A 16,409-nucleotide genomic window follows, 5' to 3' on the forward strand; every position below is an offset into this window, starting at 1 on the left:
TATAAAGCTCTTCATGGTCTAAGTCCTACCTCTTTATCAGATATGCTTGTATCCTGTGAACCTTCTGGAACCTTCGGGTCTTCTGGTAACGGCCTTTTAATTAAAGTCAGAACAAAAACCCACAGTGAGGCCACTTTGTATCACTACGGTCCTCGTCTCTGGAACAGCTTCAGTGTTGATCATTTTAAACTCAAGACCTTCTTTTTTAATCTGGCGTTTAATTGAACTTTATTTATTTAATTTATTTATCTGTTTTATTTATATGTTTTACTGCCTTTTATTCTATTAATAACCTACTTTTTATTTCTGGTTTTATTTATTCCAACACATCTCATGTGTGTGTGTGGGGGGGGGGGGGGTAATTGTGTAAAGCACTTTGTGTTACATTGCATTTGTATGAAAAGTGTTATACAAATAAAGTCTGATTGATTGATCCTCCTCCTCCATTAGACTCCATTAGAGTTCTTGTGTTTTCTCGTCTCACGGGTTCTTGTGGATCAGGGTCCTGGACCACCTGGTTATGGATTGCTGGCTTCTGTGGGTTGTGGTTGCTCCTGCTTGACACCCACACCTACTATTATTATGATTAGTTTCTATATATATATGTATATATTTCTATCATTATTACTGTTGTTATTAAGCGTCTCTGTGTTTCTCTCTCAACCAGTCAGAGTCCAGTTCTGCTTGAGGTTTCTTCCCGTTAAAGGGGAGTTTTTCCTCACTGCGTCACCGAGTGCTGCTCATGGAGGAAGAGACGACTTCTGTTATATATAAATAAAACTGACTTGACTTCCTCATTTCCAGAATCTTTATAAAGACTCTTTGAACCATTTGGATGTAAAAATATTCAGTCTGCTGCAAGATTAAAACAGGTTTTTAACACATTTTCCAAGTTGAGATTCAGTTAAAACAAACTACTGAAGGAGCTGATTTACCTCTTTTTGTCTGACACAAGAAAAACATAAAAGAATGATTCATGTGCGAAAGTATAAAATAATAAAAAGTCAATTTATAACTGATAGAAAACTTTTAAACTTTGGCTCATAACATACAACTTAGCACAGTCAACACTGGAAACACATGAAACTAATCTCTTTGCGCGGTTTGAAGAGTCAAAGCACTTTTTGTGTTTTGGGTTCAAAGGTCACCAGGGAAATATTGATCAGAGATCGAATGTAGTGAGAAGACCTGCGAGGCACTTCTTAAAGGACGAGTTCCCAGTGTTCCCAGTGTGTTAAACCAGCAGTCAGGTGTCTGTAATCATTCCTCCTGTTCATACTGGATATTAAAAGATCCTTCAAATGTGTTTTCAATGGAAGTGATGGAGGATAAAACCCACAGTGTGTCCACACAGTCATTTAAAGTCTGTGTGAAGCTTCTATTCAGCTTCATCAGTCTGAGTTAGTCATATCAAGTGGATATCTGACACATTTACAGTCTTTTTAGCATCAAATTCCCTCTTTGTGTTTCCTCGGACAGTGTTTCCCTGTTGAGCTGCAGGTGGAAGTATAGTAACAAAAAGAGGAACTTTGGTACTAAAAAGACTGTAACGTTGAAAGATATCTACTGGATTTGACTCATTTGGACGCTGAAGCTTCATATTAGCTTCAGACTGTGGATTTTGTCCTCCATCACTTCCATTGTAAGGTCATTATGAAGGGATCTTCTAATGGTCAGTATGAACAGGAGGAATGATTACAGCTTTAATGTTCATTTGGGCTCCTGACTGACCGTCCGTTCATCACTTTGGTCCAGTAGATCCTGCAGAACATCGTAACCTGAAACCTGTGACCAGTTACACACACAAACACACACAGACTGACAACAGGACATCTCACTGGGCGGGACGGTTCATCTTTATTGTGATTGGCTGACAGAGACTCCCCTTCAACCCGTGGACATTCTCTTATATATCAATAATAACAACCATAATATTTTCATTCATGAATGGATTTATAGACGTCGTGTTGACAGATATAACTCAGAGTGGACGGGACAAACAAGGACGGACGTTATGACGTTACTCCGACAGTGAAAGGACCGGAGGTGAACGTCAGGTCACATGATCTCCAACAGCGACAGTTTGCTCCTGAATCCCCCAATCAACAACAACAATGACATCACCGCAGCAGCCTTCAATGTGAAGACCCCATCATGCATCAGTCCAGTATACAGTAGAGGAGGCTGGGAGTTGCCATGGAAACCCTCCCTGTAGTGCTGTAGTGCTGACAGCTGAACTGAATGAATCACATTATTTAATCAGGTTATGTTTAATCTGATCACCAGTCAAATATTACAGACATACTGGGTTTCTGCACTGATCCACTCGGCTCTTTCAGTTATTGTGGTAAAAAAAAAGGCTGAAAATAAGCTGCAAAGTTCTTAAAAAGCATCTAATTAAAGTAAAGAAGGTTTGGTGGTCACTTCACAACGTATTCATGACCTGATTGGTTGACAAATGTTTATTTAATCTTGCTCGGAGGGTACAGGAGTAGCCTGAATCACTGCCCACATCTAGGATTTATTCAGCTGGTTGGAAAAGTCAATCAGAGCTTCTCAGGTGGGAGGAATAACGGGAACGTCTGGGAATTCTCCGTCTTTTTCTCTCATATTGTGTTTCTAAGTGAGTTGATCACTTTCTGGTATGAACTCTCACTATTAACTGTTAATGTGCTGTTGAATTCTTGCCTGCTGGAGTTGGAGTGGAGGGTTGGTGGGGTTATGGGACTGATATGGTTTAGTTTGGTTTGGTTTGGGCTGTACTGTGTTTTTTTTGGTAACGCTTTACTTCACAGGTCCCCTTCTCTTGGACAATTGTTTAACTGACAGAAAATATGTAGTTTTCAGTGTGTAGTTTTGTTTTTTTTTCAATAATTTCCTAAAAGTAGCTGCTGTGTAACTGTTCATTCTGAGGACATTTCTTGGAAAGGATTATGTAATTTGGTAGTGTACGAGAAATGTGCTCATTATATGTGCATAATGTGCTAATATGTAGTTTGACACACAAAACAACACAATGAAAACTGAGTATTTTCTGTCAGTTAAAGAAAAATCACCAAATAAACCAACTTAACTGTTTAAACTTGTAAAATATCCTAAAAATTTAATGTTAAATACCTACAAATTACTCAGAAAACTTCCAGTTAATTAGTGTAAAATTAAAGGACCTGTGAAATAAAGTGTTGCCGTTTTTTAAGAAAAGATGTCTTCCTGAGCTAAAGACACATAAATGGCCAGAAAAATGTCTTCTGCTGTGAACGAGATGTTTGCAGTTTTACAGGTTGTTGAAGGTTTTATTTTATTTATAGAAATAACAGCTCTGAAATCTACACTTCCTCAGTCAAACATCAAACATGTTAACTGCTTCTAGTAAACTCTTGACGGGACGGAGGCAGACTGGAATAAAATGTTCCTGTTATTGAAAACACTGTTTCACAGCAATGTTCAGATATTCTTTACTTTAGCAGGAACTTAAAGATAACTGTGTGACATTTTTAGACTTCTGAAGGTTTTGTCCAACTTACCTTCAGACTCTTCTTATCACATGAATGAATGTTTGTCAGTGGGAACAGAAGAGACACCTCCAGACACCGGAATCAGAGCAAGATTAAAGTCTTCTGTCACATGTTGGGTATATGTTAAGCATTGATATGTGGTGTTTTAGAGCTGATCAAAGGGGAATTATCAGACATTTAAGTGGTGAATCAGACACATGCTCTTGTTCCTGAGGGCCAAACAACTGACTGACTTCAGACGTGATCTTTGGTCCTGAATATCAGATCCTCTCATTCACCTTCGTCCCAGAGAGCTTTGAAACACGAGACAAATATTTTTTGTTGTTTTTCTTTTCTTTACAAAATGAAACTTTTTCCTGAAATGTATGTTTAGTATAAAAACATTGATCACTCTACTCGGCTTAAAAACATGATCATAGTCAAATATCAGGTACAAAAAGTGCTAAAATATAAAACCATTAACAGTTCAATAGTTCCAATAGTTCCAATATTTCCGGTGACGTCCTCAAACCTGGAACAGTTCCCACACTCAGGGATCTGGGACTTTTCAAAAACATCATAAAATTACTTTTTACTTCTTCAAACTGTTTTTTTGTTGAATCAGCTAAAATCTGCTTATTCTCTGGAAACTGGAATCTTTCTCTGCTGTGGTTTTGTTCCAGAGGGTTGAAAATAAAAAGCTTTAAAGTGATTCTCAACCACAAATCTTTAGTACTTTTTCCCCCATTTCAACTCCAAGCTGAGCACCAACTCTTTACCAGACTGCAAACTCTTAACAAACCTTTCAACTCTGCAAGGATTAGTGTTTGATATTGAAAGGATAGATCTTGGTTGAAGTATCAATTTAAAGTTTAAAAACAGTTCTAGACCCCTCAGTGTGGGAACTTTTGAGGACACAGGCTCATTAAAATAGAGTACTTTTACAACCTCAAAAATAAAAAGCACCAGAATTGGACTTACAACCATTTGTGGGTGTCAAACCACAGTTTGAGAAACTCGTAGTCCTGTTCAAGAGTTCAGTAATGTGACGTAAATATTCCCGAAAGGCCTCTTGAAAGTCTTCTAGTATTCCAGGGAATTTCATCACCTGAACAATCACAGTAATTTGGATAATGCCTTGAGAAAAAAGTTCTCAAAATATTTCCACAAAAGCGTGGGCAGTATTCTCAAAGATTCCCAAAGATTTCCTCAAAATGTTCCACATTGTTTTCCGAGGCGACCCCGGAATATTCCTCACAGGTTATGAAGAGTATGACACTGATCCTTTACCAGAACCTTTTTGCATATCACCACATAAATCCCTCCAGAACCTCCAGATGTCCCTCGGGTAAATATTCCCAAACTGACTGAGTTTACCGACCAGTCTGTTTGGAATTTCTGGGAGTCAGAAATGTTCCTGCGCAGATTCCACAACATTCTTTAAAAAATCCACAATAATTCCTAAGAAGCGTTCAGATAAAATCACAGAATACTCCTAATAGAGTATTTGGAGATATCCACAGTACTGAAAATTCACTCGGACACCTTCCAGCTCGAAATAAAAGTCCCTTTGCTCCTAAATGTCTCGGTTTTTGGCAGTCGTAGTGGCAGTGGCAGTTTGGGAGCTTTAGTTATGACCATCAACTGATCCTGTGAGGAGTTTTCTTTGTTTTTACACAAAAACATCATGAAAGAACAAATCTTTGCATTTCCAATAAAATCCAATAGAGACCATTTAGTCCTTGATCTGCTGGGATTCCTGTTTTTCTGCTGTGCAAATCCAACCAGCACAGCACCAACCTGCTGTTACTGTGTGACGAACACAGCTGGGAACCAATCCCAGCTGTGCTTTCATGCAGTGGGCGGGGCTTAGTGGTAACAGCAGGGCCAGAGGGGCCAGTTACAACGTCTCCACGTCCAATCAGATGCGTCATTTGAACAAAATTTGTTTTTTTATGTGCTGGATGCTGGTTGGTTGGTGTCCTGTGAGTCTAGGATTTTAAGGGATTTCAGGGATTAAAAAGTGACCAATCAGGTCAAGGTAGGAGGATCTTTGGGTTTCCTGAGCAGTGGATGGCTGGTATGATCCTGAGTGTTTACCAGCTGGGCGCTAGCTTAAGTCTAAAAACTTCTCTGTGGCTGGTTCTGATTGGTCAAAATAACAAAGTAGACAGAGTGTTGTTGCACCTGAATTAAAAAGTATGAAGCATCAGGAGAATCCTCATTATTTAGTGTTCTGAGTCGCTGTGAAAGTTTTGTGCATCCTTAATGTCACAGCTGAGGACTCTCATCGGTCTGACCATCAGGAGGCCGTCTCTGATTGGTCATAAAGTTGGGTTGGATCAGTAAAAATGCATCCTGAGTGTTGTGGTTTTGGACAGTATGACGAGGCGGCGCTGTGATTGGTCAGTAGAGCAGGGTGGGCGGAGCTTTTTGTATCCTGAGTGTCTGGATGGAGAAGAGGATTTTCTTCTGGTGGCCGGCGAGGGTCACGCCCACTCTGAGCAGGTCTCTATGGAAACAAAGTACGGAAAGAGATAAGAGCCAAAAACACAGATAAAACTTGAATCTTCAGCCAAAAACTGAACTGTGAATCAATTCTTTTATACATTTACTATACAAGGGAACTCAAATTTACTTGCCACTAAAAAATCTTAAAGATTCAGTTTTCTTGGACTGGGCTGAGGGTGAGCTCTGCTATATGGTGGTATGTTCTATATTTCTCTGACTGGCATATTATGATGTGTTCAATGGCTGTATAGTGTCTGTATTCATATCTTCTAATGAAAAATAAGATTTGATTAAAAAAAGAGATTCAGTTTTCTTTTAGAAAAATACAAAAGTAACTAAGCACATTTACACTGTAACTGTTAATTGTACTTTCTACCACCGCTGGCGCCACGGTTGGCATTGGAGGACAATGTCTGTCCAACCGGGTTTTTGTGCCACCCCGACATTCAGATTGACAGTTTTCCCGCCCTATCAGATTCATATGAACTTCCTCTGTTAGTGTACATGACTGACATTACGCTACGTTGTGCATTTGCTGTCAGAAGGCGGTTTTGTGTAGCTAGCAGCTGGACGAAAGTCGGAAACTACGGCTAAACAGCTCTCTATGAAAAACTTGTCTAGAGGATGATGCATGTCGGGTGCATAGAGAGAAGTCGCGGCAGGATGGTCGTGAGACGTTTGTTGGCGCTAAAGGATCCATTCAGTCACCAAACACCAGATCCAGACGCACCTCAGATCATCGACGTTGACTGGACGCCTGAAAAACTCGACACTCTTGTCTTTTGAAAGAAAACCAACCGACACTTCGGATTACGACGACTTAATGAACCTTTTCAACCCAAAGCCCAGAAGACTCAACCTTGTGCAGGAATAGTAGCTGCAGGTAAGCCCGTCGTGGCATGTTCTGACTGCGGTTTCAGAGGAAGTTCTGAATTGTAACATATCCATTGTTCAATTTGTGTTTGTAGCTACTCTCATAACAAGGGTTGTGCAGTGTTGGATTAGTTATTATCGTGTTATTTCCTCTTTTATGTATAGACAGCAATTCATCTCATTCACGTTACACTACCTAAAAAAATGTCCGATCTAAAAAGGAACAGACAACAAGCCGCCTTGTTGTCTGGCGCTGGCTCTGCTTTCTACTCCACTACATTTATTTGACAGCTTTAGTTACTTTTCAGATGAAGATTTGACACAATGGATAATATAACAAGCTTTTAAAATACAACACATTGTTAAAGATGAAACCAGTGGTTTCCAACCTTTTTGTCTTTTGACGTCTTACAAAAAGCAGTGTGTAGTCGGGGTCACATTTCACATGTCTATGAGTTGTTAACTGGTTTGTGTATCAGAACTTGGAGGATGTATGTAGTGAATCTTACTCGGTGTTGATCTGCGAGACGATGTCCAGGCTGGTGAATCCGGCTTGCAGGAAGCTCTGCTCGTATCTCTCCATCTTTATGGCTCGAAGCCACTCGGAGACTGAACTACAGGCTGAGAGGGAAGGGGGGGGGCGCTGGTCCAACAGAGGCTGTGATGAGCTGAGACAGACAGACAGGATTAATGATACTGAACCATGACGAGCTGACAGAAGAGTTTCAGGTTTAGACCTGCACTTCTAGACTGGAAATATGTGAAAGTTTGATCCCATGCGGAGATGTCGACTGTCTGGAAACCTTCAGACGTCTCTGTAGCAGAGTTCAGGGTGTGTTTGTCCGTTTTATGTCACTGATGTTTTGTTGTTTATTGTCTCTGAAGTTGTTTAAATGATATAAATCTGAGCAGATATCCTGACTTTTAGGTCGTATTCAGACCAGATCAGGCGTTGCAGCACCGCCGCAGGGTTGAGCAGAGGTTTGGGTGTGTTGTGCTCTAGAACATAACCGCCGTGAACCAATCAGAAAATAACATTTTATCATCATTATCATTATTCATCATCTCTCTCTCGTCAGTCAGGAAGCCGACAGCAGAGTCTGACTTTACTATGAAGAGAAACGTCCTCCCTCACGGCAGAGTTTACAGATCTGATCCGTCTGATCGCCGGCTGTGATTGGCCGCCGCAGCGTGACGTCGGGTTGATTCTGGATCAACTTTCTCATCACAGGCTGCTGCAGTCGAGACCGGCCACCTAAACACCCCCCCCCCCCGTCAGATTTGGACTGAATACGTCTCTTGTTTGGCTCAAACTCCACAAACACTGGATCCTACAGTTCCCATAATGCACCTGGACAGTGTCTTTTCATTAGATTATTATTGTGAAGGAAAAGTTTCTACTTTCTTGCTGAGTCAGACGTTCAGGTCGATTCCTCTCTCATGTCTCGTCTCCAGTCTTTATGCTACGCTAAGCTAAGCTAACTAGCTGTAGCTTCTTAGACGCTACGGAGGAATCGGTCTGAACATCCGACTCTTCAGCGAGACAGAAACCTCTGAGTCACACACAGCTGTCCACATCTGCAGGTACGAACCGATGCTGTCGTCACTTCTCTAAACTCTACGTGTCAGACAGACAGGCAGCCGGCAGACAGACAGACAGGCAGGATATTGCTTCGCTCTGAGCTTTAATCCAGGAATGTGAACTGTTCTGCACCTGCTGCTGTAAACAACTCTGTCTGTATAAACAGCTGCCAATCACACAGCTGGGAGGCTCACAAGCCCCGCCCCCTGCACACACACACACACACACACACATGTTTTGTTTAAGTGTGTGTGTGTGTGTGTGTGCCTGCCTTTGTCTCCACGCCAGACTCTGACCTTTGACCCCTGAACCCCAGCAGCTGCTGCATGAATGACATTCCACAGCTGCCAATCAAACTCTCTCTCCTTAACGGAGCGATCTAACGAGCCTCACCTCGGTCCGTCCGCCATCGTCACCTTCAGGGAGGCGGGGTTACGGATCAGCCTATCGAGCGCCGACACCACGTCGCAGAACCTCGGCCGATTGGCTCGTTCCTTCTGCCAGCAGTCCAGCATGAGCGAGTGCAGAGAGGCGGGGCAGTCCGGCGGCGGCGGCAGCCGGTAGTCCTGCTCGATGGCGTTGATCACCTGACGGACAGACGCAGGGAGACGGGTGAGAGAGAGACAGGAGAGAGAGACGGGTGAGAGAGAGACAGGTGAGAGAGACGGGTGAGAGAGAGACGGGTGAGAGAGACGTGTGAGAGAGACGGGTGAGAGAGAGACGGGTGAGAGAGAGAGACAGGTGAGAGAGAGACGGGTGAGAGAGAGACGGGTGAGAGAGAGAGACAGGTGAGAGAGAGACGGGTGAGAGAGACGGGTGAGAGAGAGACGGGTGAGAGAGAGACGGGTGAGAGAGAGACGGGTGAGAGAGAGACGGGTGAGAGAGAGACAGGTGAGAGTTATTAATATGAATCTGTTTCTATTATCTGAGATGGTCATGGAAGATACGTAAACTGTTAATCCACTGATCACTTATATGCATTTACACTTGAATAAAATTCACATAATATTTGTACCAATGAGAGAGAATAACTGATGACACCTTTCCTTCTTTTGCCTTCTCCCACCTAAAATGAGACGATCTATCTATCTATCATCTATCTATCTATCATCTATCTATCTATCTATCTATCTATCTGTCTATCTCTCTATCTATCTATCATCTATCTATCTATCTATCATCTATCTATCTATCTATCATCTATCTATCTATCATCTATCTATCTATCTATCTATCATCTATCTATCTATCTATCATCTATCTATCTATCTATCATCTATCTATCTATCATCTATCTATCTATCATCTATCTATCTATCATCTATCTATCTATCTATCATCTATCTATCTATCTATCATCTATCTATCTATCATCTATCTATCTATCTATCATCTATCTATCTATCTATCATCTATCTATCTATCTATCATCTATCTATCTATCTATCTATCATCTATCTATCTATCTATCATCTATCTATCTATCTATCATCTATCTATCTATCATCTATCTATCTATCTATCATCTATCTATCTATCTATCATCTATCTATCTATCATCTATCTATCTATCTATCATCTATCTATCTATCATCTATCTATCTATCTATCATCTATCTATCTATCTATCATCTATCTATCTATCATCTATCTATCTATCTATCATCTATCTATCTATCATCTATCTATCTATCTATCATCTATCTATCTATCTATCATCTATCTATCTATCATCTATCTATCTATCTATCATCTATCTATCTATCATCTATCTATCTATCTATCATCTATCTATCTATCTATCATCTATCTATCTATCATCTATCTATCTATCTATCTATCTATCATCTATCTATCTATCATCTATCTATCTATCTATCATCTATCTATCTATCTATCATCTATCTATCTATCTATCATCTATCTATCTATCTATCATCTATCTATCTATCTATCTATCTATCTATCATCTATCTATCTATCTATCTATCTATCATCTATCTATCTATCTATCTATCTATCTATCTATCATCTATCTATCTATCTATCTATCATCTATCTATCTATCATCTATCTATCTATCTATCTATCTATCTATCATCTATCTATCTATCATCTATCTATCTATCATCTATCTATCTATCTATCTATCATCTATCTATCTATCATCTATCTATCTATCATCTATCTATCTATCTATCATCTATCTATCTATCTATCATCTATCTATCTATCTATCTATCTATCTATCTATCTATCTATCTATCTATCTATCATCTATCTATCTATCTATCTATCATCTATCTATCTATCATCTATCTATCTATCATCTATCTATCTATCTATCATCTATCTATCATCTATCTATCTATCTATCTATCTATCTATCTATCTATCTATCATCTATCTATCTATCTATCTATCTATCATCTATCTATCTATCTATCTATCTATCTATCATCTATCTATCTATCTATCATCTATCTATCTATCTATCATCTATCTATCTATCTATCTATCTATCTATCTATCTATCTATCTATCATCTATCTATCTATCTATCTATCATCTATCTATCTATCATCTATCTATCTATCATCTATCTATCTATCATCTATCTATCTATCTATCTATCTATCTATCTATCTATCTATCTATCTATCATCTATCTATCTATCTATCTATCTATCTATCTATCATCTATCTATCATCTATCTATCTATCTATCTATCTATCTATCATCTATCTATCATCTATCTATCTATCTATCTATCATCTATCTATCTATCTATCTATCTATCTATCATCTATCTATCTATCTATCTATCTATCTATCTATCATCTATCTATCTATCTATCTATCTATCTATCTATCTATCTATCATCTATCTATCTATCTATCTATCTATCTATCTATCTATCTATCTATCTATCTATCATCTATCTATCTATCTATCTATCTATCTATCTATCAGGAAAGCTGTAATGATGATGAGGGTTCCTGTGAAAGAGGTTTGCTGCTGAGCAAAATAGATATGATGGAAAAGGGGAACCAAAAAAAGAAGAGAGAATGTTCAGCAAAGAACAACTTTTGTGGTGTTTGAAAGTAAGTAGGCCACCTTATCTCAGTTCTAAACACCTTAATTATACCATGCACGTGTAGGCTAGCTACACTTGTTGTCATGTTTTCTTATGTGTCTGTCCTTAAAGGACTACCACGTGTAGTAGATTCACTACAACGTGTGCTGGAAACTGATCAGTGGTCTGCTGACCTTGCTTTTCACAGAGTAAGAGCTTGTACAGAGTAGCTCGAGCAGAAAGATGTGCAACATTCATAAAGCAGATCCAAGGCAATTAATAATTAAGTAAAGTATTATGAGGACAAAGCCTTTTAAAAAGGTCCCAAACAAAAAAGTAATGTAATTGTGTAGAAATGCAATAAAATGTGATAATTCATTCTATATATGATTTCTGAAGTGTAAATTACAGGACAATATTCAGTCCATTTAATCAAATTTGTTGAAATAAAGCTTGTGTATAAGCTCACTCTTGTTTGATAAGAATAAATTATATGCAAATTAACAAAGCATGATATGATACTGAATAGGAAAATGTGTCTGTTTTCAATATTAATTCAGAGTTTGTGTAGAAATGAAAAGAAATGCAACATTACACATACACTATGCAGGTAGTTCACTGGTATTGTGAAGGCATACAGCAGTACTTGTGTACACAGTCGTTTCGTTTTGTGTTTTAGTTTTTTTCGTTCTGAGGTTTTAACGTGTTTGTTTTCTTACGTCCTGGTTGCTCATGTCCCAGTACGGTCGCTCTCCGTATGACATCACTTCCCACATGACGATGCCGTAGCTCCACCCATCGCTGGCTGACGTGAACTTCCTGCAATCAGTCAATTACACAACTATGTTAATTCACTCATAGTGAGTTTAATATAGCTGATCGTCTACGACAAGCTGCGGCGCTGATCCTCACCTGTAGGCGATGGCTTCAGGAGCCGTCCAGCGAATAGGAATCTTCCCTCCCTGACAGAAACACACAGTCAGATAAAGACACAACAGAAGAGGACCGAGAGCAGAGCCCTGAGGAACTCCACACGTTAGAAAACATCTCAAATATAAACCAAATGCAGCACTTGCAGGGCTGTCATGGTGAATATGAACACTAGTGAGTTCTTTCAGGTCTTCTCAGGTCTTACCAGAGAGCTGGTGTACGTCGGGTCAGACGAGTTTTCAGTCAGGACCCTGCTGAGACCAAAGTCTGACACCTGAACACGAAAAACACACAACAGTTTATTACCAGGATCCTTCAAACTGACGTAAGACAGACAGGTGTGCAGGCAGACAGACGGGTGTGCAGACCGTCTCACCTTACAGACCAGGTTGGAGTTGACCAGGATGTTGCGAGCTGCCAGGTCTCGGTGGACGAAGCTCATGTCAGACAGATACTTCATCCCCGCGGCGATGCCACGCAGCATCCCCACCAGCTGGATGGTGGTGAACTGTCCGTCATTCATCTGCAGACAGACAGGTGGAGTGAGACAGGTGGAGAGAGACAGGTGGAGAGAGACAGGTGGAGTGAGACAGGTAGATACAGGCAGGTAGAGTGAGACAGGTGGAGAGAGACAGGCGGAGAGAGACAGGTAGAGTGAGACAGGTAGAGAGAGACAGGTAGAGTGAGACAGGTAGAGACAGACAGGTAGAGAGAAACAGGTAGAGACAGACAGGTACAGACAGACAGGTAGAGAGAAACAGGTAGAGACAGACAGGTAGAGTGAGACAGGTGGAGACAGACAGGTAGAGTGAGACAGGTAGAGAGAGACAGGTAGAGAGAGACAGGTAGAGTGAGACAGGTAGAGAGAGACAGGTAGAGTGAGACAGGTAGAGACAGACAGGTAGAGAGAAACAGGTAGAGACAGACAGGTAGAGTGAGACAGCTAGAGAGAGACAGGTAGAGACAGACAGGTAGAGAGAGACAGGTAGATACAGGCAGGTAGAGTGAGACAGGTGGAGAGAGACAGGCGGAGAGAGACAGGTAGAGACAGACAGGTAGAGACAGACAGGTAAGGATGGAGCTGCCTGTCTCACCCTCAGGAAGCTGTCGAGCGCTCCGTTCTCCATGAACTCGGTGATGATCATGACGGGACAGGAAGTGGTGATGACGCCCTCCAGGTGGATGATGTTCGGGTGCTGGAACTGACCCATGATGGACGCCTCCGACAGGAAGTCCCGCCTCTGCTTGTCCGTGTAGCCGCCCTTCAGCGTCTTGATGGCCACGTAGTTCTCCTTCCGGCCCGGGATCCGTAGCCGCCCCCGGCACACCTCACCGAACTCACCTGGACAGGTACACGAGGAGGCTGCGTTAGACTGATGATCGTTAATATGAGACGACTCGTCCGGCGAGGGAACACGCAGCCGTAAAGGTTCTTTAAATAAAGAACACAGAGGACCGAGTGCAGAACCCTGAGGAACGCCACCTGTCAGAGCCAATCACAGCAGAGCTCAACTCTCTGTCTTTAATACCGCAGAGGTGTACTGTTCCTTTAAGGCTCATTAGCACATACCAACATGTCCGCACTTCATACAACACGCACATACATGCAGAGCGTGTGTGTGTGTGTGTGTTATCCAGGCGGTGGTGAAAACCTTGCACCATTGTTTCCGCGGTAACGGCTATCCAGTTACATCTCACTAATGTCATCACCAGAGACTACTGCTGTTACAGTAGCTACACACACACACACACACACACACACACACACACACGTTGCCCTAGGTCACTTTTGGGGACTTTACATAGACTTACATTGTTTTCCTGGAGACTTCCCCCAACACTAACCACTGACCCAAAACTCAGCTTTTTACCAGTTAGGGGACACGGCTTGTCTCCAGTTAACTGGTCTTTAGTCTGAGATCTGTCCCTGAAAGTAGCCTACGACACACACACACACACACACACACACACACACACACACAGTCTCATGTTTACTTTTAATAAAACTGGATTCATGTTGGAGAATGAACCAGATTTGATGTTTTTACAGCATGAACACGGTTCCTCCTGATGATGGGAAACTTAATGTTCTCCTCTCAGGGGTCAAAGTTCACCAACACTTCTGGCAGACAGTCTTTCTCAGCTCTCCAGGAAACCTGTACAAGCTAAAAGCCTCGCTGTAAGACGACTTACTGAGTGTTTTAAAGCACTCAAACGTTATTGTGTTGTCACCTTCATGCAGCCCAAAAAAGTTCCTATAAAGGTTTCTGTGATTAATAGTTTCCTAAAAGGTTCCTAAAAGGTTCCCTAAACATCCCCTGAATATCTGTGGGTTCCTAACATGTTGCGGATAGAGTAAGTAAAAGATAAAGGTTAAAAGGTCCTTAAAAGGTTCCTGGATTCCTTAAAAAGTTCCTATCATTCTTGGATTCAAAAATGTTCCTCAACAGCTTCTTGGATTCCTGTCATGTGCCTAAAAAGTTTCCTGCCTCCCAAAAGAGTTCCTCAAAGACCCTGAAAAGGTTCTTAGGTGCTAAATAGTTCCTAATAATGTACCTGGGTTCCAAAACAGTTGCTGAAAGCTACTAAAAAGCTTTGCGGGTTCCTCGTAAGCGCCCAACAAGATTCCTTATAACAATCGTAGATTTCATTAAAGGCTTCTTAAAAAGGTCATGGCTTCCTAAAGGGTTCCGCAAAAGCTTCCCTAAAAGGTTCTTCAAAAATCTTTAAAAAAAGTTCTTCAAAAGGTTCCTAGATTCTTTAAATATAATAAGTTAGATAAGTTCCTACCATGTTCCTCAAAAGGTTCTTGGATGCCAAAAGTTCCAAAAATGTTTACTTGGTTTCTTGTAAGCTCCCAGAAAGACTCTTCAGAAGGTCAAGTACCTAAAAAGGGTTGTGTATTCCTAAAAGGTTCCTCAAAGATCTTAAAAAGTTCCTAAAACGGTTCCTAGATTACCCCAAAAAAAATTCTTTAAGTTCCCGCCTTTCTTGGAATCTAGCTCAATTACTAAAAAGGTTCATTCATGTTTTAAAAAAGTTCCTCAAAGATGTAAAAATGTTCCTCAAAAGGTTCTTAAAAGTTCCACAAACATCCCTGGGTTCATAAAGAGATGCTCTAAAGCTCACAGAAAGATTCTGTAAAAGGTTTGTAGATTTTATTAAAGCCTCCTCCTCCTCCTAAAGAGTTCCACAAAAGTTTCTTGGATTCCTAAAAAAGTTTTGCTAAAAGGTTCCTGGATTCCTGTCCAGTAGCTGTGGGTTCTTGTGTCCTTAGAATGTTCCTAAAATGTCTTCAAATAGGTTAAAAAGGGTAACTGGGTGCTACAAAAGTTCCTTAAAACATCCCTGAGTTACTTCACAGATTCATGAATTAGTCCCTAAAATGTTCCTGGCTTCTTAAAAAAGTTCCTGAAAATGTTTCTGGATTTCTGTCAAATACCTAAAACATTTCCTGTGTCCTTCAAAAGTTCCTCAAAAACGTCTTTAATGCCCCTAAGGCTAGGGTTCTGATGAACCGACCAATCACAGCGGAGATAGACAGACAGACAGGAAGGAAGGTTTACCTGCTCCGATCACTTCTTCTATCTTAACGAAGGAGGCGTCGATCTCCTTGGCGAACTCCCTCACCGCCTCGTTAGGGTCCTCGTAGGTGAACGGGTCGATGTACACCTTTATCGCTATGACAACGACATCATCATCATCATCATCATCATCATCATCATCCTCATCAGTCAGCTGGACTCTACATTAATAGAAAACCTGAAGATACTCACTCTGTCCCATCTGATAGTGTCCACTCTTATCAGTCATCTCTGAGTCCTTCCTTCTCCTGCTGATGGAGAGACAGACAGGCAGTCAGACAGACAGTCAGACAGTCAGACAGACAGTCAGACAGACAGACAGACAGTCAGACAGACAGACAGACAGACAGACAGACA

General features: G+C 40.9%; 1 protein-coding gene across 2 annotated transcripts in view; it reads right to left on the reverse strand.

The window, feature by feature from the left end:
* Positions 1-1,838: 1,838 nt before the first annotated feature.
* ephb4b (eph receptor B4b) overlaps positions 1,839-16,409 on the reverse strand; it is a 38,325-nt gene continuing 23,754 nt past the window's right edge. Inside the window, exons 12-21 of one of the 2 annotated variants that reach the window (XM_044341022.1) lie at positions 16,245-16,300; positions 16,035-16,148; positions 13,563-13,810; positions 12,845-12,991; positions 12,674-12,742; positions 12,451-12,500; positions 12,258-12,357; positions 8,854-9,047; positions 7,388-7,546; positions 1,839-6,006 (exon numbers count right to left, since the gene is read on the reverse strand). In XM_044341022.1, coding sequence (XP_044196957.1) covers positions 5,901-6,006; positions 7,388-7,546; positions 8,854-9,047; positions 12,258-12,357; positions 12,451-12,500; positions 12,674-12,742; positions 12,845-12,991; positions 13,563-13,810; positions 16,035-16,148; positions 16,245-16,300 — 1,243 coding nt within the window. In that variant the 3' untranslated portion in view covers positions 1,839-5,900. Of the gene's footprint in view, positions 6,007-7,387; positions 7,547-8,853; positions 9,048-12,257; positions 12,358-12,450; positions 12,501-12,673; positions 12,743-12,844; positions 12,992-13,562; positions 13,811-16,034; positions 16,149-16,244; positions 16,304-16,409 lie in introns of both variants that reach the window. The other variant, XM_044341021.1, reaches the window with a different exon arrangement.

Source organism: Thunnus albacares, chromosome 22, assembly GCF_914725855.1.
Source record: "Thunnus albacares chromosome 22, fThuAlb1.1, whole genome shotgun sequence".
Lineage (NCBI taxonomy): Eukaryota > Metazoa > Chordata > Actinopteri > Scombriformes > Scombridae > Thunnus > Thunnus albacares.